This window comes from Ursus arctos, unplaced genomic scaffold (assembly GCF_023065955.2).
Source record: "Ursus arctos isolate Adak ecotype North America unplaced genomic scaffold, UrsArc2.0 scaffold_12, whole genome shotgun sequence".
NCBI classification, from domain to species: domain Eukaryota; kingdom Metazoa; phylum Chordata; class Mammalia; order Carnivora; family Ursidae; genus Ursus; species Ursus arctos.
The window spans coordinates 48,128,093-48,147,081 of NW_026622786.1; the positions used below are offsets into that span (position 1 = coordinate 48,128,093).

The 18,989-nt window shown below is 36.2% G+C and overlaps 1 protein-coding gene across 3 annotated transcripts in view; it reads left to right on the top strand.

Moving 5' to 3' along the window:
• Nucleotides 1–2,141, top strand: part of PTGER3 (prostaglandin E receptor 3) — a 176,974-nt gene extending 174,833 nt beyond the window's left edge. For all 3 annotated transcript variants that reach the window (XM_026497816.4, XM_057310561.1, XM_057310559.1), the window contains one exon: nt 398–2,141. In XM_026497816.4, coding sequence (XP_026353601.1) covers nt 398–418 — 21 coding nt within the window. In that variant the 3' untranslated portion in view covers nt 419–2,141. The remainder of the gene's footprint in view (nt 1–397) is intronic.
• Nucleotides 2,142–18,989: the final 16,848 nt, after the last annotated feature.

An 18,989-nucleotide genomic window follows, 5' to 3' on the forward strand; every position in this document is an offset into this window, starting at 1 on the left:
GAAATTAGCTCAGACCTTTAATTTTTTTTCTATACAGTGCAGTTTTCTTAATTCACTTGCAAACTGGAGACTCTGGGGACTTTTCCTAGTTTCACCGGTCCTCCTCAGATATGTCTTCCCATGTCTCCACCCAGAATATGTAGGGTCTTCTTCTGTTAGAGGTGGATATTTGCTGGCAAATGTTAAAGTGCTGGTTTGTGGAGTACACAGGTTGTCCCCATTCATCTCTCACTATTCCTACCACCCAGCTTTGATCACGTTCTTATTCTGTTGCTGGAGGTGACTTATCATTTGTGTTCATAATCTGAAGTTTATGGAAATATCTTTTTCTAGTTTTGTTTAGATGTTGTCAATGGAGTTTTCATTTGCTATCCTAATTTGTTTGTTTATTTTTCAGGAGGAATTTTTTGGCGATTAAAAATCACCTTGCTGCCAAGACCACATCACTGGAAGTTCCTCCACTTTCTTTTGGTTAAGGAGAGAAAATATCACAGAAAAATGGCACCTCCTAACCCATTCTCTTTCACTTTCTCCCCTATGACCACCCCTAAAGTTAACCCTACCCAGAAGTTGGTATGTCCTGTTCCCATGCATGTTTTTGTACTTTTACTACATTTTATGCATCCATTAAATTTGTATCCTATTGTTTTATGAGTTTAGAATATTAACATACATGTTTTCATATTATATGAATGATTCACTACTTGGTTTTCTTCACTCAAAATTATATTTCTTGAGATTTATCCATATTGAAACATGAAACTCTAGATCATTAATTTTAACTGTTGTAGAGTATTCCATAGTTTTAAGAAAGCATAATTCGTTAGTCCCCTGACAAGAGATAAGTATTTTACTTCACCAAAATAAGCAGCACTGAAAAAAAAAAGGACAAATCACAGTGTACAAGGTAGCTTGTGCACAGCGGCGTGAGTTCCTCCAAGACAAATACCTGGGACTGGAAGTGCCGGGTCAGAGGGCATATGCATCTTCTTATATTCACATGTGTAAGTTTCCTCCATGTGTATCTACATAGACATTTGTGATGTTTTAGCTTTTTACATCCTTGTAGGTGTGAAATGGTATCTCATTGTTAATTTATGTTACATTTTCCTAATTGAAATGTGAGGTTGAGTATCTTTCTATTGATGATTTGGTTTTCTTCTGTGTCTGGGCTGTTTATAAAATTGACAATTTCTTCTGGGTTATATGTCAATTTATCAATGATTTGCAAGGGTCTTAAAAATATCCTCTGGATAAAAATCCTTTTCTGGTGTTTATTAAATACAATGGGCTCTTTCAACATCTTCTGTAAATCTTTGCTCTCTTTCTCTCTCTTGTTCTTTCTATTCTACCTCTAACTCTACCACTGTCTCTAGCTCAATAACTTTCTCTTCCAATAGCTCAGACTTCATCCATGAAGACATCTTGGGAAACAGGCATCATACCAATCTTTTCATTTTTCCAAATCTTTCTCAAACCCATGACCACCACTTTTATTTCTTCCTGGAACATCCTTTCTTTCTGAAGCTTTGACACTCATGTAAAGAGTTCTGCCTTTATGGACAACCTATTTGTCAGTTATAATCATAATCTGTATATTTAAGTTCAGCTGTTTCTAGCATGTCTCTTACCCTTTTCCTTACTTGGGACCTTTCCTATTCCCTGTCTTTACCAGGATTTTGCAAGTCATTATTCAAATGTTAGGTGTGCAGTGGGTGTGGATATGGATGGTAGGAAAAAGAAAAATAAATTCAAATTCTTTTATAAACATAAGCCACGCATTGATATGAGAATTTGATGTTATGGCAAAATAAAAGTTGATATGATAATGTCAATATATCTAATGGGTAGACATCAAAATGAGTTTGGGAAAAAAAAGGGAAGTTTCTAGAACATACCAGATTATATTATCACATTGTCACCACACACAAAATTGGTGTTAATGAATACATTCCTCTGGAAGATTATATAAGTTTGTGAGTCTAAAACAATGTTATTTTGAGTATTGACATCTAGTTAATGTAACTTCTTAAAGTGAAATATATGGACTAAAAGTTTCCTCATTATGTTTCGCTCTTCTATCTTTCTCTGCGGCTTTTCTCTTAGCACAGACTAGAGAAATAAAGGCACTTGTAAATGTCTAGAGTTATTTATTTGGATTCCAATTTAAACTTTCCATTACTTTTAATTTCATTTTAAACATAGGCATCTGTTTGGTTTCATAAGAAAAGCCCCCAGTTTTGCTGTCTTCTTACTGAAGTTCTTGAAATGGAAGTAATATTTTAACATCTGATAATAGTAGACCAAAGAGGATGATAACATCCAAGTGTAAGTAGGTATTTCATCACCTAGAATAATTATTTTTAACGGGAAAATGAATTAGACAAAGAATAATAAGGGTTTTAATTATAATAATTATAGCTGGAAGAAATAGCTGGCCTGGGATAATATATCTAGTCCAAGTTTGTATCCAATATATTTTTTTAATCTAAAACAGAATTATAACCTAAAAATAATATTTAGGTTCTAACTGATGAGTCAGATTTAGAGACAAAAATAGTAGCACGTAATGTTGAAATTGTTCAAAAATAGGAGTGATTTCATTTAAAAAATGACAAATATTCCTCAGGGTTCCAGGCCTCCCAGTTATTTTAATAGAACAAACTATCTTGGAGGAAGGCTCATAAACTCTCCACTGTTCATTAGTTTACACCTGCATGTTGGGGGACTTTGCTTATCAGTGCTCTTAGCTTAGGGTTTTGTGCAATGCACACTACAAAAGGTTAATAATTTTATCTGAAAAAAATCATTATTATTATTTTGCACTTTAAGCCTATATCACACTCAAAAGAAATTAATTACCTTGATGGTTTTGTACCTCATCTGCCTCAAAGTTCTGTGTGTGTTTTAATGATAAATGTAATCTTTATATTAACGTCAGGTTGTACCTTTTACAAATTCTCACTCTGGTTTACTAAATAATTGAAACCATTCTCAAAAATGTCCAATGTAAGAAAGGACAGGTAAGCTTCCTGTTTCATAACTTTTTCCAAAGGCTTATTACCAGATCAATTTGATCTATTCTTATTTGCTATTAATTTAGTAGCCACGAGCTTAATGTGATTTATTTATCGAGCTAGTTCATAAACTTTGTATTAAGTCTTTGTATATGCTAGGCAATGATTTACCCACGACTCAACTTTTTCATTCTGTCTTCCTTAAATTAAAAAAAAAAAAAATTAGAACTTCTGTCTTTATCTTAGACTATTCCTCAATAATAATTCCAATTATTTCTCTCTTAAACAAGCCCGGATTAAAGAGATGATTGCAATTCATAACAAATGTCATTTTTGTATCTCACATTACCATATTACTTAGAACTATGAAAGGTGGCATTTTTATATTTGTGGTGCTTCACTCATATCACTTATCCTATGAAAATCCTATGGACTCTCAATGAAAAAGAATAGTTCCTCCTCCAAAGTCCCTGAATGAGAATGATCCGTGACATTGCAGTAGACTAGGACATACAGCGATGCCAAGAACAAATAAATGTTAGTGCCCGCCAATAGGTAGAAGGCTGCAGACTGGGGTAAGCCCAGGTTCTGGAAGGGCCTGGGAGCTAGAAGATTTTTGAGAAGAAAATAAGGTGATCTCGGTTTCTTTCCAGCTCAGCCAACACTGCTCAATAGGTCAGCAAGCAGAAAAGAAATTGAAATAAATACTATTTGCTTCGTTCCGCTTATAAGCTGGTGTCAGAACATATGCATACTGCCGGGCTCCGTGTTTACCATCCACGTGAACTGGGACAAGAATGTAACCTTCCTGGGGCACCTGGGTGGCACAGCGATTAAGCATCTGCCTTTGGCTCAGGGCGTGATCCCGGCGTTACGGGATCGAGCCCCACATCAGGCTCTTCCGCTATGAGCCTGCTTCTTCCTCTCCCACTCCCCCCGCTTGTGTTCCCTCTCTCGCTGGCTGTCTCTCTCTGTCGAATAAATAAATAAAATCTTAAAAAAAAAAAAAAAGAATGTAACCTCCCTGCACTGCAGTTTTCTTATCTATAAAATAAAGACGTAACCTCCCTGCACTGCAGTTTTCTTATCTATAAAATAAAGACAACATGTTTTTCAGAGTTTGCCAAAATAATTCAGTACATTTTTTTTCCTTAGGATAGTGCCTGGAACAAAATAAGCGTTTCTTAAATATTTGCTATTATTGCTGTGTTCCCGTTGTTGCGGTTAATAATGTAATGAGTGGCACATCCATGTGACATGTTGTGACAGAATTTTAGCAAGGATTCTGCTGACTTAGCTTTCCTCATCTTTTGGACATCAAATCTTGATCACAATTACGTGCAAGGTCCAAATAGCTCAGGTATGTCTCTGGAACAACACCAGATGGGTTTCAGTTTTCCCCCTGCAGGATGGATCCTCCTATTAATCTTAATCGTGACTCATTAGGAGCCAGAGGTTTTTAAATAGTGCTTTCCAGATGTCAACCAGTTTCCAGGGGGGACGGGGAGGACCTGCTCTGTGGTAGTCTTCAGGCGCCAAAATGGGAATGCTTTCCTCCCAAGATGATTTTTATCTTCTACCTGGGGGCAGGGTTGGTGATGACCTGTGACCCCTTCAGCCCACTTTGAGCGCCTGGACTTAATACGAAAGTCTCGAGTTCTATTTCTGCGGCCAGGTCTCTGCATCCCAGCTGCAGCTGCCAGGTTATCCCAGGTAACCCATTTGCTTACCATTCAGGGTTCATTATTCGAGTTTCAGCTCATTCTTCCTCTTCCCCTTTCTTTTTCTTCTCCTTTTTTCTCTTTCTTCCTTTTCTTTTGCCATTGGAGATTTTTCTTACTGTCATCTTAGGAATACATTTAGAAGGTATGTTTGCAATACTGCAGCTGCAAGTTCACTGCACTGCAGGGGAAGGGCCACTCAGTGTTTCTGGTCCCTCATACAGGAAAACGTGCAAGTCAAGATTCCATTTTTTATTTTTTTTTTGAAAGCCCACTTAGACTTGGATTTGTGTTTCTTTTGTTTGTAACACTGTGCTGAAATTGACCACAAGAAGGCCTAGTTTTTTTCCGGGTTATAGGCTTTTCCACTTTCTTCCCGCAGTAGCACAAATTCACGGGGGAAATGAAGTGTGTGGGCCCAGGAGCCTATCTAAACCATGCCCTCCAAAAACTGGTTTTAATTCTCACTATTCCTTCCCATTGATCTGTTTACCACTGCTTTCCTCTCTAAACCTCAACATAGCAGTCATTGGATTCAACTTTAATCTTGTTGCATTACATTTGACACAGATATTTGCATATTTTATCTAAAGTAAGATAGAGCATGACTGAGTAAATGTGTGTATGTGTGTGTGTGGTAAACTGTAATCTTAAACATTTTTAATATTTTTCAGTGTAATAAGAGAGAAGCTCAAGTGCAAGTAATAAAAATGTCTATCAGAGAACAGACAACTTATGTCCTCAGGGAAGAAAGGTTCACAAATCTCAGACTTGTTTAGAAATGAAATTTTATAGCATAAACATTTATATTTCATGCTAAGAACTCCATGTGGAGTTAAAATACATTATTATTATAGGTAGATTCCAATCTTTGGAATGGAGGGGGCTGCTGGCAGGGGTTTGTTATTGGGGGTGCCAGCTGACTGCTCAAGAACACTCTGACAGTTACATGCTGGGAGGAGGAAGCAGGTGTTATCAGATGACTGCTCAGGAATGTGACCTAAAGGGGACACTAATTGGAACACAGACTGGTCATACGGCTCTCTTTGGTGGGTTGTTTTAAATAGTTGTCTGCATCTCTTGGTGTCTGTGATCTCTACCTAAGTCACCTTCAACAACTTCTCCTGTAGACAGGGAAAGGTGTGCTGGGAAATAGGTGAGTGACAGACAGCAAGTGGGAGTCACAGTCACTCCTGGCCCTATTAACCAGGACACTACTTGCTAGGCTTGGAGTTGAGTTTTAGTAATCCTCAGATATTTGTGGCTGCTTTGTTTAGAAATTGAACCTTAAAGTAATGACTACTAGTGAAGTTGGATTGTGTAGCCAAAAGAATTCAGGATTTGAAGGATCAAATCTTAGCCCCATTCCTTGATCACTTTGTAGCCTTGGTATTATAACCTATCTATGTATTTTACCCCAATTTGTGAAATGGTGATTACAATAACACCCTTAATAGATTATTGTGAAGACGAGGTAAGAAAACATTAGGTGCAAATACTAGGTGCTCAGTATTTATTGGTTCCTTTTTCATCACTTTGTAGGCTAATTGTATTCAACTCATCCGCCCACAGAAATTGGGTTGGGCGTTAGAAGACATTCACATATTTATATTGGGGCTGGAGTCACTCCATCCACATTAACCATTCTCATTGCTGCTCAAACACAGCAGACATTCTCCTGCCCTAAGGCAATGGATCTGGCTGTTCCCTCTCCGTGAACATTCTCCCAGTTATGCACATAGCTGACTCTTACACCTCCTTCAATTCTTTGATCAAATCTCCTTCTCATTGTGGCTTAGCTCAACAACTTTATTTATTTATTTATTTATTTTAATTTTTTTATTATATTATGTTAGTCACCATACAGTACATCCCTGGTTTTTGATGTAAAGTTCGATGATTCATTAGTTGCGATAACACCCAGTGCACAATGCAATACGCGCCCTCCTTACTACCCATCACCAGCCTATCCCATTCCCCCACCCCCCTCCCCTCTGAAGCCCTCAGTTTGTTTCTCAGAGTCCATAGTCTCTCATGCTTCATTCCCCCTTCTGATTACCCCCCTTTCTTTATCCCTTTCTTCATTTAAAATTGCAACCTCTACAAGTCTTTCCTCGCTACTCCCTCATTAACATACTATTGATTCTCCATACCATGTTTCTTTCCTTTTTTAAATACAATTAGCATCTTCTAGCACTCCATAAAATTCACTTTGCATTATGTTTATTGTTCTTATTCTGTCTTTCCCTACTAGAATGTACACTCCATAAAGGCTAAAATCTTTATTTAACTAACGTATCCCAAGTACCTGTTTCCTAGTATATAGTTAGGGCACACTATTTTTGAATGAATGCACACAGGCATTTCAAACTAAATCAGAGTACAGAACTTACTCACTTCCTTTTTTTTTTTTTAGTTTTATTTATTTATTTGACAGAGAGCACAAGTAGGCAGACCAGCAGGCAGAAGGAGAGGGAGAGGCAGGTTCTCCGCTGAGCAGGGGGCCTTATGCCGGGTTCGATCCCAGGACCCTGAGATTATGACCTGAGCCAAAGGCAGACACTAAACCAACTGAGCCACCCAGGTGCCCCCAGAACTTCCTCACTTCCATATCCCCAGAGCCTAAATTGTAGAAAGTGTGAAATGCATAATGGAATGGATGAAAATAATTGGTTCATATACAATGCAAGTTCCCAAGAGGGCTAGGAATTACCCAAGCTCAGGCAAAACCCATTATCATTATTCTCTTCTTTCTGAACCTGACAACCTAACATACTGGCTTAGGATTCTTTTTTTGTTTGAATGATATTTTGCATCAAGAAAATGTGGAGAATATTAACATTAGCTCAAGAACTTTGTGTAATCATGATGACTATTTGTGCTTATGCAGGGTTATTTAAAATTTGAATGCTGATATTTAACTTAACACTCAAATAATATTCATCATTTTTGTAATAGAGCAATATGATGAAATTCAGACACACCTTATCAGCAGATAGTCTTCCATTGCTAACCCATGTCATTTTGCGCTGGGCTGAGCAGAATTAATCTTATCCCCCTCCCTCAAGCGAAGAGACACAACTGATTAAATCCCTTCTGAGAATCTATCCTTTGTTATTAGAATTTTCTGCTCTACATAGTGTTAAGAAGGCATTATCTAATACAATCTTAAGAAAGTACCTCACCATCATAACACTCAAGAGATGACATCACACTCAGAGGATTTCTATAGGGTCAAATCCAAAATAAAGAATAATTTATTCTTTATTATTTGAGTTGTTTGGAATAATGCAAACCATAAGACAGATGATAAAGAGGAATGTGTGTTATAAATACAAGCAAAGAAAGTTTATAGAAATCATAGTAAATTTCTGTCAAGAGAGCTGGAATTATCACCTGACCTTTTTCTTCCTCTACTTTTAGCAGTTAAAACGATAGTGTGTCCCCTGAGATCTCTCTCTAATGGATAGTTTAGAACATATTAATCTGATTTTACACAACTTCTGTGCTCAGTCAATGGTGCTTACAGTGTCATATATGCTTGAACAAACAGGCATCGTGCATAGGCTTTACGTGATGTTAGCATCTAGTCTTGCCTCATAACTATGCATTTATCAATTAACTGTGCTTTGTCTTTTCTCCAGATATTAACACAGTTGGGGATTTCACAGGCGTCCCTGAAGAAAGATGCTGTAGCGAAGCACTGAAACCATTTATATTCTACCTCATGACTAATTTATTTGAACACATACGGTAAAGGAAATATGCAATAACTCTCTGAGACAATGTGAGGACAGAGAATTAAAAGCATTTATGCCATCAAAAATATGTTTTAATGTGTGCCACAGTCTTAAGTGCTCAAAACTCAAATGTCTTACGTTAGAGTTAGGGCTCCCAGGTGGCAAATAAAACCACCAGCATATTCATGATTCATTCTAACCACTTTACAGAAGACTGCAACTGGGAACTCAAATAAGGAATAAGAAAGCTGACCCAGAATCTATCATTAAATATTATTCAGCTGAAAATATTACACAAAAGCGTCCAGAAGTCAAGAAGGGGAAATCAAAAATATAAGACCATAAGCCCAGGAGAGTATTGTTAAAGCAGGAATGAGTAAAGATGGGTGGTCCTATGCAGAGGTGCTATATCAGTCAGAATTAAAAAGCTATCTGCTCTCAAGACTCTGATGATGTAAGTAGCACAAAATGAGAAATGTATTAAATTGTTAGTGCTAAATGTAACTTTTGAAGACAAGGTGATACAGAGAATATACCAGAAAAAAAAAAAAGACTATACTGTCTTTACCGTTCAATTACATCATCTTATTTATTAAGTTCATCTAATGATCTGGGCATCAGGCAACATGATACCATAACTGAACTGGCCAGGCATTTCACTTGGTGCCCAGAATTTATAGATGAATATTTAACCTATTTTGCCATTGCCTTCGTTTGGTATTATTTTAATGATGATGCCCTTTTTACTTCATTTGATGAAGTATTGTTTCTAGGCATTTTTTCTTCAGCCTAGACACAGGTTATTTGTTTATATAGGCTATAAAAATGGAGTCTCCAGGGTCTGTTCCTGTTCAGCTACCCTAATTTCCACCTTGCAATTAACCACAGCGAGGTGAGTATACGGCACCTAGAAGAGAGCCAACCCAGGGCCCACCATCAGGCGATTTTACACATTGAACATTGGCACAGCAATTAAATTCAATCAACTGAAGAGACAATAAAAAATATGGATCCAGATTACCGGTCAATTATTCAGAGACATGGCTCTGATTACACAGTGAAAATCCAGAAGCCATAAGCCCACAGTAGAGATGGCTGCAGCCAATTTAGGCAACAACTCACAGATAGTTATAACAAGGTGTCATCTAGTACTCAGTTCTTGCCCAAGGTCATAGAGGTCATTAATGGCTGACCCAGAACAAGAACCAAGAATTCCTCACATAAGTACAGGGCTCTCTCCAGCCATTCTTCAACCATGAGGATAATGTAGCTCTGAAAGAAATTTGTACATATTTTTCTTAGTTCTATGACATATTTATAACCCCACATAATTTCAAATGAATCCTGGTTGAAGTTTTACCGCTCTTCTTTCATTTTGAAATGGCAAGTTATTTACAAATCTTAAAAGTTCTGAACTAGGATAACTTTCTTTTGTTTGTTTACTTAAGCAAAGGGAAGACAAGTAGCCCCAAAACTTAGGCTATTCATGCTGAAGAACTGGACCATATAAATCAAGGACACAGGAAATAGCAAATATACACGACTTCAGTCAGTAGCATATTTTATATGCTGGAAATGGCTGAACAGTTTAAAAGTAATATAAGGCAAGAAAGAGAATAAAGAAGAAGGAAAGCTGAGAAGATAAATTTTTCTTAAACTACTCTAAACTACACTTTTTTTTTTTTTTTGGCAGATCTTGCCCAATTTAGATAAGCCGGGATGACTAAATTATTCTTTCAAAACACTGTTTATGTATCAAGATGCTATTTTCTACCCTCAAAAAAAGTAGTTTGTAGAACTTGAAAGCACTAAGGGAATTAGTAGCTAAGCAACCCCCTTTAGGGCGCTGCTCACTTAACTTGTTAAGGGATCATACCTTGTGGTACAAGGCAATTGAACTGACCATGTCATCCTTCTTACACTCAATGCAGAAGTAAAACAGAACTCCCTCTTTATTGTTGTATCATTTTTCAGTGTTTACGCTAAATCACCAAACATTAGATCTTAAAGTCCCTACCTGACTGCCTGGAGTAGGGACCACCTGCTAATTGCATTATATTGTCAAAGGAGCAAAAAATAAATTTTCATTATATTAAGTCATTGGATTTTGGAGTTGGTTGTTATAGCTGCTAGTGTTACTTATCCTGACCTATGCCCAGGAGAGCATTTCTTTTTTTCACATAAGTAATTTTTTTCATGTGGTAGACATTATATACATTTTTCTCCAATACTTTATTCTCTCTTGCCTTCTGTACACCTAGAAGATGTGATTATTTGCTTCCTTAAAGTTGAGTAAAGCACTGTAATTAGTTCTGACCAATAAATTGGGAGTGAAAGTTGTGTGTAACTGAGGTTGTAGAAATCTCATTTAATTACCCAAGCTCTCTTTTTCCATTCTGAGGGATTGAGCGGGCTTGTGTTGTAGATGGTGCAACCACCACATGGTAGAGCCCTTGCTGACCTGGGTTCCTCAATGATTGCGACTTGAGTCCCATGGCAACCACCAGTGCATATATAATGTGAGCAGGAAATAAGTTTTTATTGGGTTAACACACTGCAACTTTGAAGTTGTCAGCACAGCATGGCTTGCCCTAATATGTGACACATAGGCTAGACTGTATATGTGTATAGGACGTATATGTGTGTACATATATATATATATATGCACATACCCATGTACACACCCATGTACATACCCATGTGTATACATATATATGTATAAATTTATGTGTATATATCCATGTATGTATATGCATTTGTATAAACTAACATATATGTATATTGACACATAAAGACCTATAAGAGGTATATTAGTCAGAATATGTATGTGTGTATGTACACATACACACATATACACATATGATTAATAAATTATTGCATGGGAATTTTGATGATATAACTGCTTTATTTTATAGAAAGTGTTTTTAGTTATGCCTTTAAAATGATTTATAGGAATTTAGATTATTTTTTATAACACTATGCCAAAAAACAAACCATACACCAAATGACCTGTGCTATAGCAGTTCTGAAAGGAGCCAATCACACCTTTTGTCCTCTTTGCATTTTAAACAGTATAAAAAATAAACACAGGAAATAGGTATAATTGTGGATCTCAAAATATTAGCTTTTTCACTTTAAAAAATGGTTGGATTTTTCTACTCTATCCCACGTAATGTGAACTGACATATCCACCTACTTGCCAGGAAAGCGGCTAGGCAACTATGGGCTTCCGCTTTGTAGAGGCTAAAGGCCCTGCTCCAGAAAGCTTAGTGTATGGAACAGTAGCAAACAGAAGAGTAGGTACTACCTGAAGACATGCTGGAGAGGGAAAAGAGACTACTGTCTTCCACAAAAATGATGTTCACCTCAATCTTGTCCTTTAGACAAGTAAATAATGGGACAACACGAAAAGAGACTCATGGTGTCCTTCCAATATTGTGTCCTTGTAGAAGGACACGGAAGTTCCTTTGTCTATGTATTTTGAGGAGTTGATTAATAAACTTTTTTTTCCACCTACTACAACTTTCCTGAGTCTTTTGCATCTTTGCTGTTATTACTACTGAACATGAAAAACTGTCTCCTCTGACTAAGGAGACATGATGATTAAGTGCAATGTGATATGCTGAATTGGATCCTGGAAAAGAAAAAGGAAATGAGTGGGAAAACTGGCGAAATCTGAACAAAGTCTGGAATTCAGTTGATAGTAATGTACCAATGTTAATTTCTTAGTTTTGATAAATGTACATGGTTATATAAAATGTCAATGTTAGGGGATGCTGGAAAGAAAGGTATACCAGAACTCTCTATACTACCCTTGCAACTCTTCTGTAAATCTAAAATCATTTCAAAATAAAAAAATAAAGAAAAAATATCTTTTTCTGTAAGCTAGGGGGCACAATCACTAGGAATCTAGTTCTATGAGTAGATTCATGGCAAAGTCTCCTAAAAGAAAAATGGATTAAATAGGGTGAGCCTGAGGAGATACTTTCGGGTTCCTTTAAATATTCTGAGCCAAGCATAACAGTAATACTCTTCTTATAATATTCTGTAACAAAGCATAGGCAAGATTGGCATATTTGGTATATCTGGACCAAAGGCTGGTGAATAACAAGAGAGATATAAACACTTTAAAAACACTATTATATGTAGCTGAATTCTCATCATTTTGTGAATCCTAAAAGGTATCCTCTTATTTTGCTCTTCTTTCTGCCTGGGGAATTTCTTTTTAAATATCCGCTATCCAAGAATGATACGTATCCTTCTCAAATTCTAGATCAAGAGAGATGTTAAACTTCCATCCTCATAGTTCCTTGAGGAGGTTCCATAGACCTCCTTGCTGGATGCAACATCCACATCTCTACATTACAAATAACTTTGTGGAATAAAAAGGGTAGAAGGGCCATTTAATTTCAACAGACAAACAAACAAACAACTTCTTGCGAGGCAACACAGTAGAAAAGAAATGGTTAATAGCTTTGGAACCAGAAAGTACCAGCCACTTTCTCTACCCAGCTTCCCTTAAGCAATATATTTTATCTAAGTCCCAGTTTGCTTATCTGTAAAAGCGTGATAATAGAGCCTATTTGCAAGGTGGTGGCAAGATTTAAACAACACATCCTACATAACATAGTTCCTGGGATGCAGTAGGGTATCCCTACATATTAGTTCTACATTCTCTGAAGGAAGCAGGGTTTGATAAAAAGTAGAATAGCTTGAAATTATGACTATCAAGATGGAGACAGAAACAAGTGTTGATGGGAGAAGAAAAAGCATACAACTGTGATATGCCTTGTTGAAAGGCATTATCTTTTTCATAATTGTACACATTCTGGATCATGGTCACAACTATAGTTCTAGTGTGTCTTTCAATGAACATATTTCCACCCCTCCTGTCACTGCTTGTGGCATCATAGAAAGATTTACAAGATGCACTATCCAGTGTCAAGATTCATTGGAAGATACAATCCAGCTGATTGTAAATGACAAATTTTTTTTCTGTTAATTGCATAGTCATAGATAATTCAGTCATAATGTGTTTGCTTTAGATCTTTTTTTTAAAAAAGATTTTATTTATTTATTTGACAGAGAGAGAGACAGCCAGCGAGAGAGGGAACACAAGCAGGGGGAGTGGGAGAGGAAGAAGCAGGCTTCCAGCGGAAGAGCCTGACGTGGGGCTCGATCCCAGAACGCTGAGATCACGCCCTCAGCCGAAGGCAGACGCTTAACAACTGCGCCACCCAGGCGCCCCTGCTTTAGATCTTTTAGTACCTCATTTGGAAGAGAACAAATTTAAGAGTAACACTGATACAAAATGATGGTCGTCTTCCTGATTGAATTGGAAGCCTTCACCTAAATCAATGCACATCAGTGCCTTCGAGCTCAAATCCCAAGTAATTGGCAAATGTATACCTGACAACTCAGTGACCAGAAACAATTCTAGGAGCATTGATCATAGTGGTGAGAGCTTTAAATACGTTTAATAGCTCTTAGAAAAAAGGTTTCAAGGCCTTCTCAAACCAACTAATGATATAATGATATTTTGTTCTGTTTAATTACCAGTCATAATGCAATGTAATTAAATCCAGTGGCATGAGGATAACAGTGCCAAGATACAGACAATTAAGTTAATCACAACACATGTAAGATATATTTATGCACCCTATAAATCTTCTGACAAAAAGGATCTAAATCTACCTTAATGAAAATAAGCACTTTCTTGCATTTGCACATGATAAAAAAAAAAAATACCCAGTTTTCAAATTCTAAGCAGTAGGATAAACTGCTAAAGACAGTGTTTTGAAAAACTGGATACTAACATTAACTGATCTTTAAAGAATTGGATTTAAGAGCCTAAGAATTATTTCTTGTAGTTCAGATGCTTAGAGAGCCCTGGGTGATAAAAAATTGAGAATCCTGAAGAGTAGTATAGAGAGGTTGAACCACTATGTTGCACAACTGAAACTAATGAGACATTGTGTGTTAACTATACTCAAGTAAAAAAAATTATAAAAATAAATAACAATGTAAAAATTTAAAGATGACATTAACAGTTTACCAAGATGGAAAAAAAAAGAATATTAAGAGTAAACATAATTATTTCTTTTAAAAAATGATTTATAGTTCATTACATATTCTGAGTATTAATCATCTGTTGGGTATACATTGCAACTCTATCTGCTCCCAACTCTGCAGCATTTCTTTTACCTTTATCCTATTTTTAGAATACAAATTTTTAAATTTTAATTTCAACACATTTATTGATCTTCTCTTATATGGCTTCTATTTTTACATTATATTTAAGAATACCTTACCTACCATGTGGCAACATATATTTTCCCATATTGTCTTCTAATAAAGTTTTTTTCATATTTAAATCTTTAATATATCAGGAGTTCATTTTTGTGTTTGGGGTGAAATTGGGACTTAATTTTACCTTTTCCAAAGAAATCCACTGACCCAACACCGTTTTTTAAAAATACCTAATTGGCTTTCTTAAATGGTACATGAATCAAGTAGCATCCCATCTAGCAAGTAAAGGAGAGCCCCCCCAATGTCATTTTTTAAAAAAAACTCCTTTTCTCACTATTTTGTAACAGTTTCTATCGTGTATATGTCATTTAAATATCTATATATTTACATATCATTTATATTTAAATATGTAGCTAGATATTTTGTGTTGCTTTTTGAAAGAATGGATTTTCAGAGGTCTTTACTCTGTGTTATGTATATTTACGTCCTCCCAAAATTCATTTGTTGAACCCGTAGCCCTCAGTGTAATGGTATTAGAAAGAAGGGCCTTTGGGAGGTAATTAAGTTTAGATGAGGTCATGGAGCCCTCATTATGGCATTAGTGCCCCTAGAAGAAAAGACATCCAGGAGCTTGCTTCCTTTTCCTCTCTCCACCAAATGTTCATACAGCAAGAAGTTAGCCATTTACAAGCCAGGGAGAGGGCCCTCATCAGAACCTGGCCATGATGGCATCTTGATCATAGACTTTCCAACCTCCAGAAAAGAGACATGCATGATTGGTGTAAGCCATCTATGGTATTTTGTTAAAGTAGCCCAAACTAAGACATTGTCATTCTAATAATTCTTCTCTATTTTTTCATATATTTAACAGTCACAAGAGCTTCATTTTGGGGAACTTTCTCCTCATGTTTTTTGCCCATTCTACCGTAGTATTAGATTTTTTTATTGGACTGGAAGTTATTTTTTTAAGTATATGAAAACTGTGCCATATTTTTTTTGCTAAAACTTCCCAATTTACAATTTGCTTTTAAATATTATAACTTTTGCACACAGAGATTTTTTTTAATCAAGTCCAATATTTCAATATCTACCATTATATTTTTCATCATCTTAGAAAGAAAAATTCACTCATATTTTCTGGTTTTTAAATGATTTCATTTTTTATATCAAGTTTTTCATTTATCTGGAGTTTTGACATATAACAGGAAAGTCAACGTGATTTTTATCCACAAACATCAATTTTCCTAGGAGAATTTATCAAATAATCTATCTCATTCCCTATTAGTTTATGATACTTTATTTATTATATATTAAATCCCAAAATACATTTCTTTTATAAAACAAGAACAGTTTGCGGCTCTTTCTTCTGAACTCTGATTATATTCTTACTCTAGAGCCAATTTTACATTATCTTAATATATTGTTGCTTTATACTATATTTTAACATTTGGTTTTTCTGAATTAAGATGTAATATAAAGAGCTAATACTTGTTGAAAAGTAGTCTTTGGAGTATGGACTTTCTGTTTTTGTTCCTGTAGCATTATGAGGGCTGAGTTTTTGACTATACCACTGGATTATGATAAACTCTTTGAGCACAAGACACTATGTTCTGAACCTATGATGCCTTGAATAGTTTCTCACCCTATTAGGAGCTGAAGAAATTTTCCTTGAATAAATGAATAAATGGTATCAGTTGAACTTTCCCCTGGTAATAGATAATGAGGAGAAGGAAATCTAGTGTACAATTCAGGCCATGTTGTCATTAATCTAGAACTTATTACAAATAGATATACTATAGTAATTTTAAATACAAGCATCTAGGTATGATTCAGCAATATCTTGATTTTGAATTTTCTTATTCTGCTTCAATAAAAAGTTTGACTATCATCATTGGATATTCAAAAGCTTTGGTTTGTATGCAGTTCCCAGCCATAAGTAGTTAAAATGGCCCTTGCAGTTTTTCTCTACTGTCAACTCTATTTGCTTTTTAAATCAAGCCAATTAAACCAAGTATCTACCAAATATCTGCTAATCCCAGGAGGGCCTGAAAGTCTCAACACTTGTTATTTGCACTTGGAAAAATGACTTCTTGTTGCACATACCTGACCTCAGCTGCTACTACACAGATTGTAATCTTTACCTACACATTCACATCCCCAGCAGACTCTCTAGGACAATGAGTTTCCAATTAGAGATTTCTCAGGAAGCTAACTTGTACCCCAACAGCTGGTTAACAAAAGAGGTCATTGGTTTCCTTGGTAACAGCTGTAGACTTTTGTATTTTGAATCAGACTTGCATCTCAGCATCAGATGTAACCAGTTTGTTAAATAGGCCATACCTTTTGCAAGAATTAAATAAAGCAAAAAAATCTAAAGAGAGTATTTATGTTTTTCAAATAGCTTCTGAGCAACCAAAATGATCATAAAATCTAACATCCCATCTATTGAACTGTGTCAAAATCATTTTGGAATAAGCTAACAATAAACATATAAAAACATATACTATAAGAAAAGCAGATGACTTTGATAGAACTGAAATAACTGGGTATATGGGCATGAATGAGAAGTAGAGCTGACAGCCTGGAGAGAGCTGGAATAAATATAAAAGCTTAGCCGTAACTACACAAACGAAGAAGACAGTCACTTAAAGGAGATTCAAATTGGCAAAGCCAATGTGAAGTAGAGCACCAATGAATCTTTCATGAATCCAGTCTAAAACAGCATGTGTAATATTGACAAATGCTTCTGCATTCCATGTTTATTTAATGAGATCATCTTGAAGAATGCATGTTGACCACTTATAGCGCTCGTCTCCCTTTAACCTCTTGCTCCTCAGAAATGTGGCTTTTGAATCATGTATTTATGGTTAGACATGATATTACAAGATTTGAAATTTGTCTTCCCCCCTCAGAAACAAATGGAAGTCACAGCAAGCATCAGTACTCCCCGCACTCACCAGCTACAGGGGAGCTCGGGAGCAGTGAGGAAAGGACAGATGGACACCATAGCAGAGAAAGCCATTGCTTTGGCTAGGGGGTCTGACTATAGGTTAAGCACAGTTCAGCAATGAAGAAAAGAATATTCAATATAGTCCAGTCCATAAGATTAAAACCCCATTTCTGTTCTCATTTTCCAAGTAGGATTTAAAAATTTTTATTTTCATAGAAGGGAAACAGTACAAATGTTTAATTGTGTCAATAAATAAGTAATGATTATGTTCCAGCTAATAGTAAATCATAGAGTGAATTGTCCAGGTCATTAGAGGTGCCAATATGCTTGATATAATTACAAACTTACCTTCAGAGGTGACTTTTTACTGGGCATAAATAATCTGCCTCATCCCTCCAACCCCCTATAGCAAAAGAAATTCCCAGGCAAAGAGACTGAAATCTCCACGAATAAAGAAGTCACTATGAAGTAAGCATTTGTGTACCTAGAAGCTTCTTCCTCAAATACAAATAGCCCTGAAAACAGAGGATCAAGGCTTAGAAATCTTTAACACTACCATGTAGATTAGCCTATTGAGGTCTTTTTGCTTCAGCGGAACCAGAAAAGGAGGATTCTGTGGCTTGTGTATGGCCTGGGCAGTTAGGGTTTCACCAAATAACTACTGTTAACTTAGATTGCTGGCAGCAGTGCAGAGGGAGTGGGACACAGGGACAAATACACTTTGATGGTATAGAAAAGAGAAACACAGGTCCATAGCTCCTCAAAACCAGCCCTCATCATTGCTATACCTTTGAAACTTTCTACTCCTCTGTCCCAACCCCAATTCCACCTCTCTACCCGACTAGCTCCTATTCAACCTTCGGATCTTAACATAAATGCTACTTCCTTAGGTAAGATTTCTGTGGCTTCTACAATTAGCATGTTACCATAGAATACTGAAAATTTCCATTTTTGAATATAACAAATACTAGTTAATTCTTTGTCTATTTTTTAATATCAGCTTCCTAACTACACTAGAAGCATCATCACAGCAGGGCCATGGTTGCTTTATTTACCATTCTTTCTCAACCCCTAGCACATTGTAAAGACATAAAAAAAATACGTGTGACTGGTTGACTGTTTGGTACATTATGAATGCATGCGGAGTGTCATAGCAGCAAGTTCTCCATGATATGAGGGTGAGGGAGATCTGGGTGGCAATATAAGCTGGGGAAGGAAATGGATAGGGATGAAAGGGAAAGTGGAGAGAGGACATAATCTTTTTAATTTCACAATTTGGCCAAGCTTCACCCTTGCTACTTTTTATTTGCCT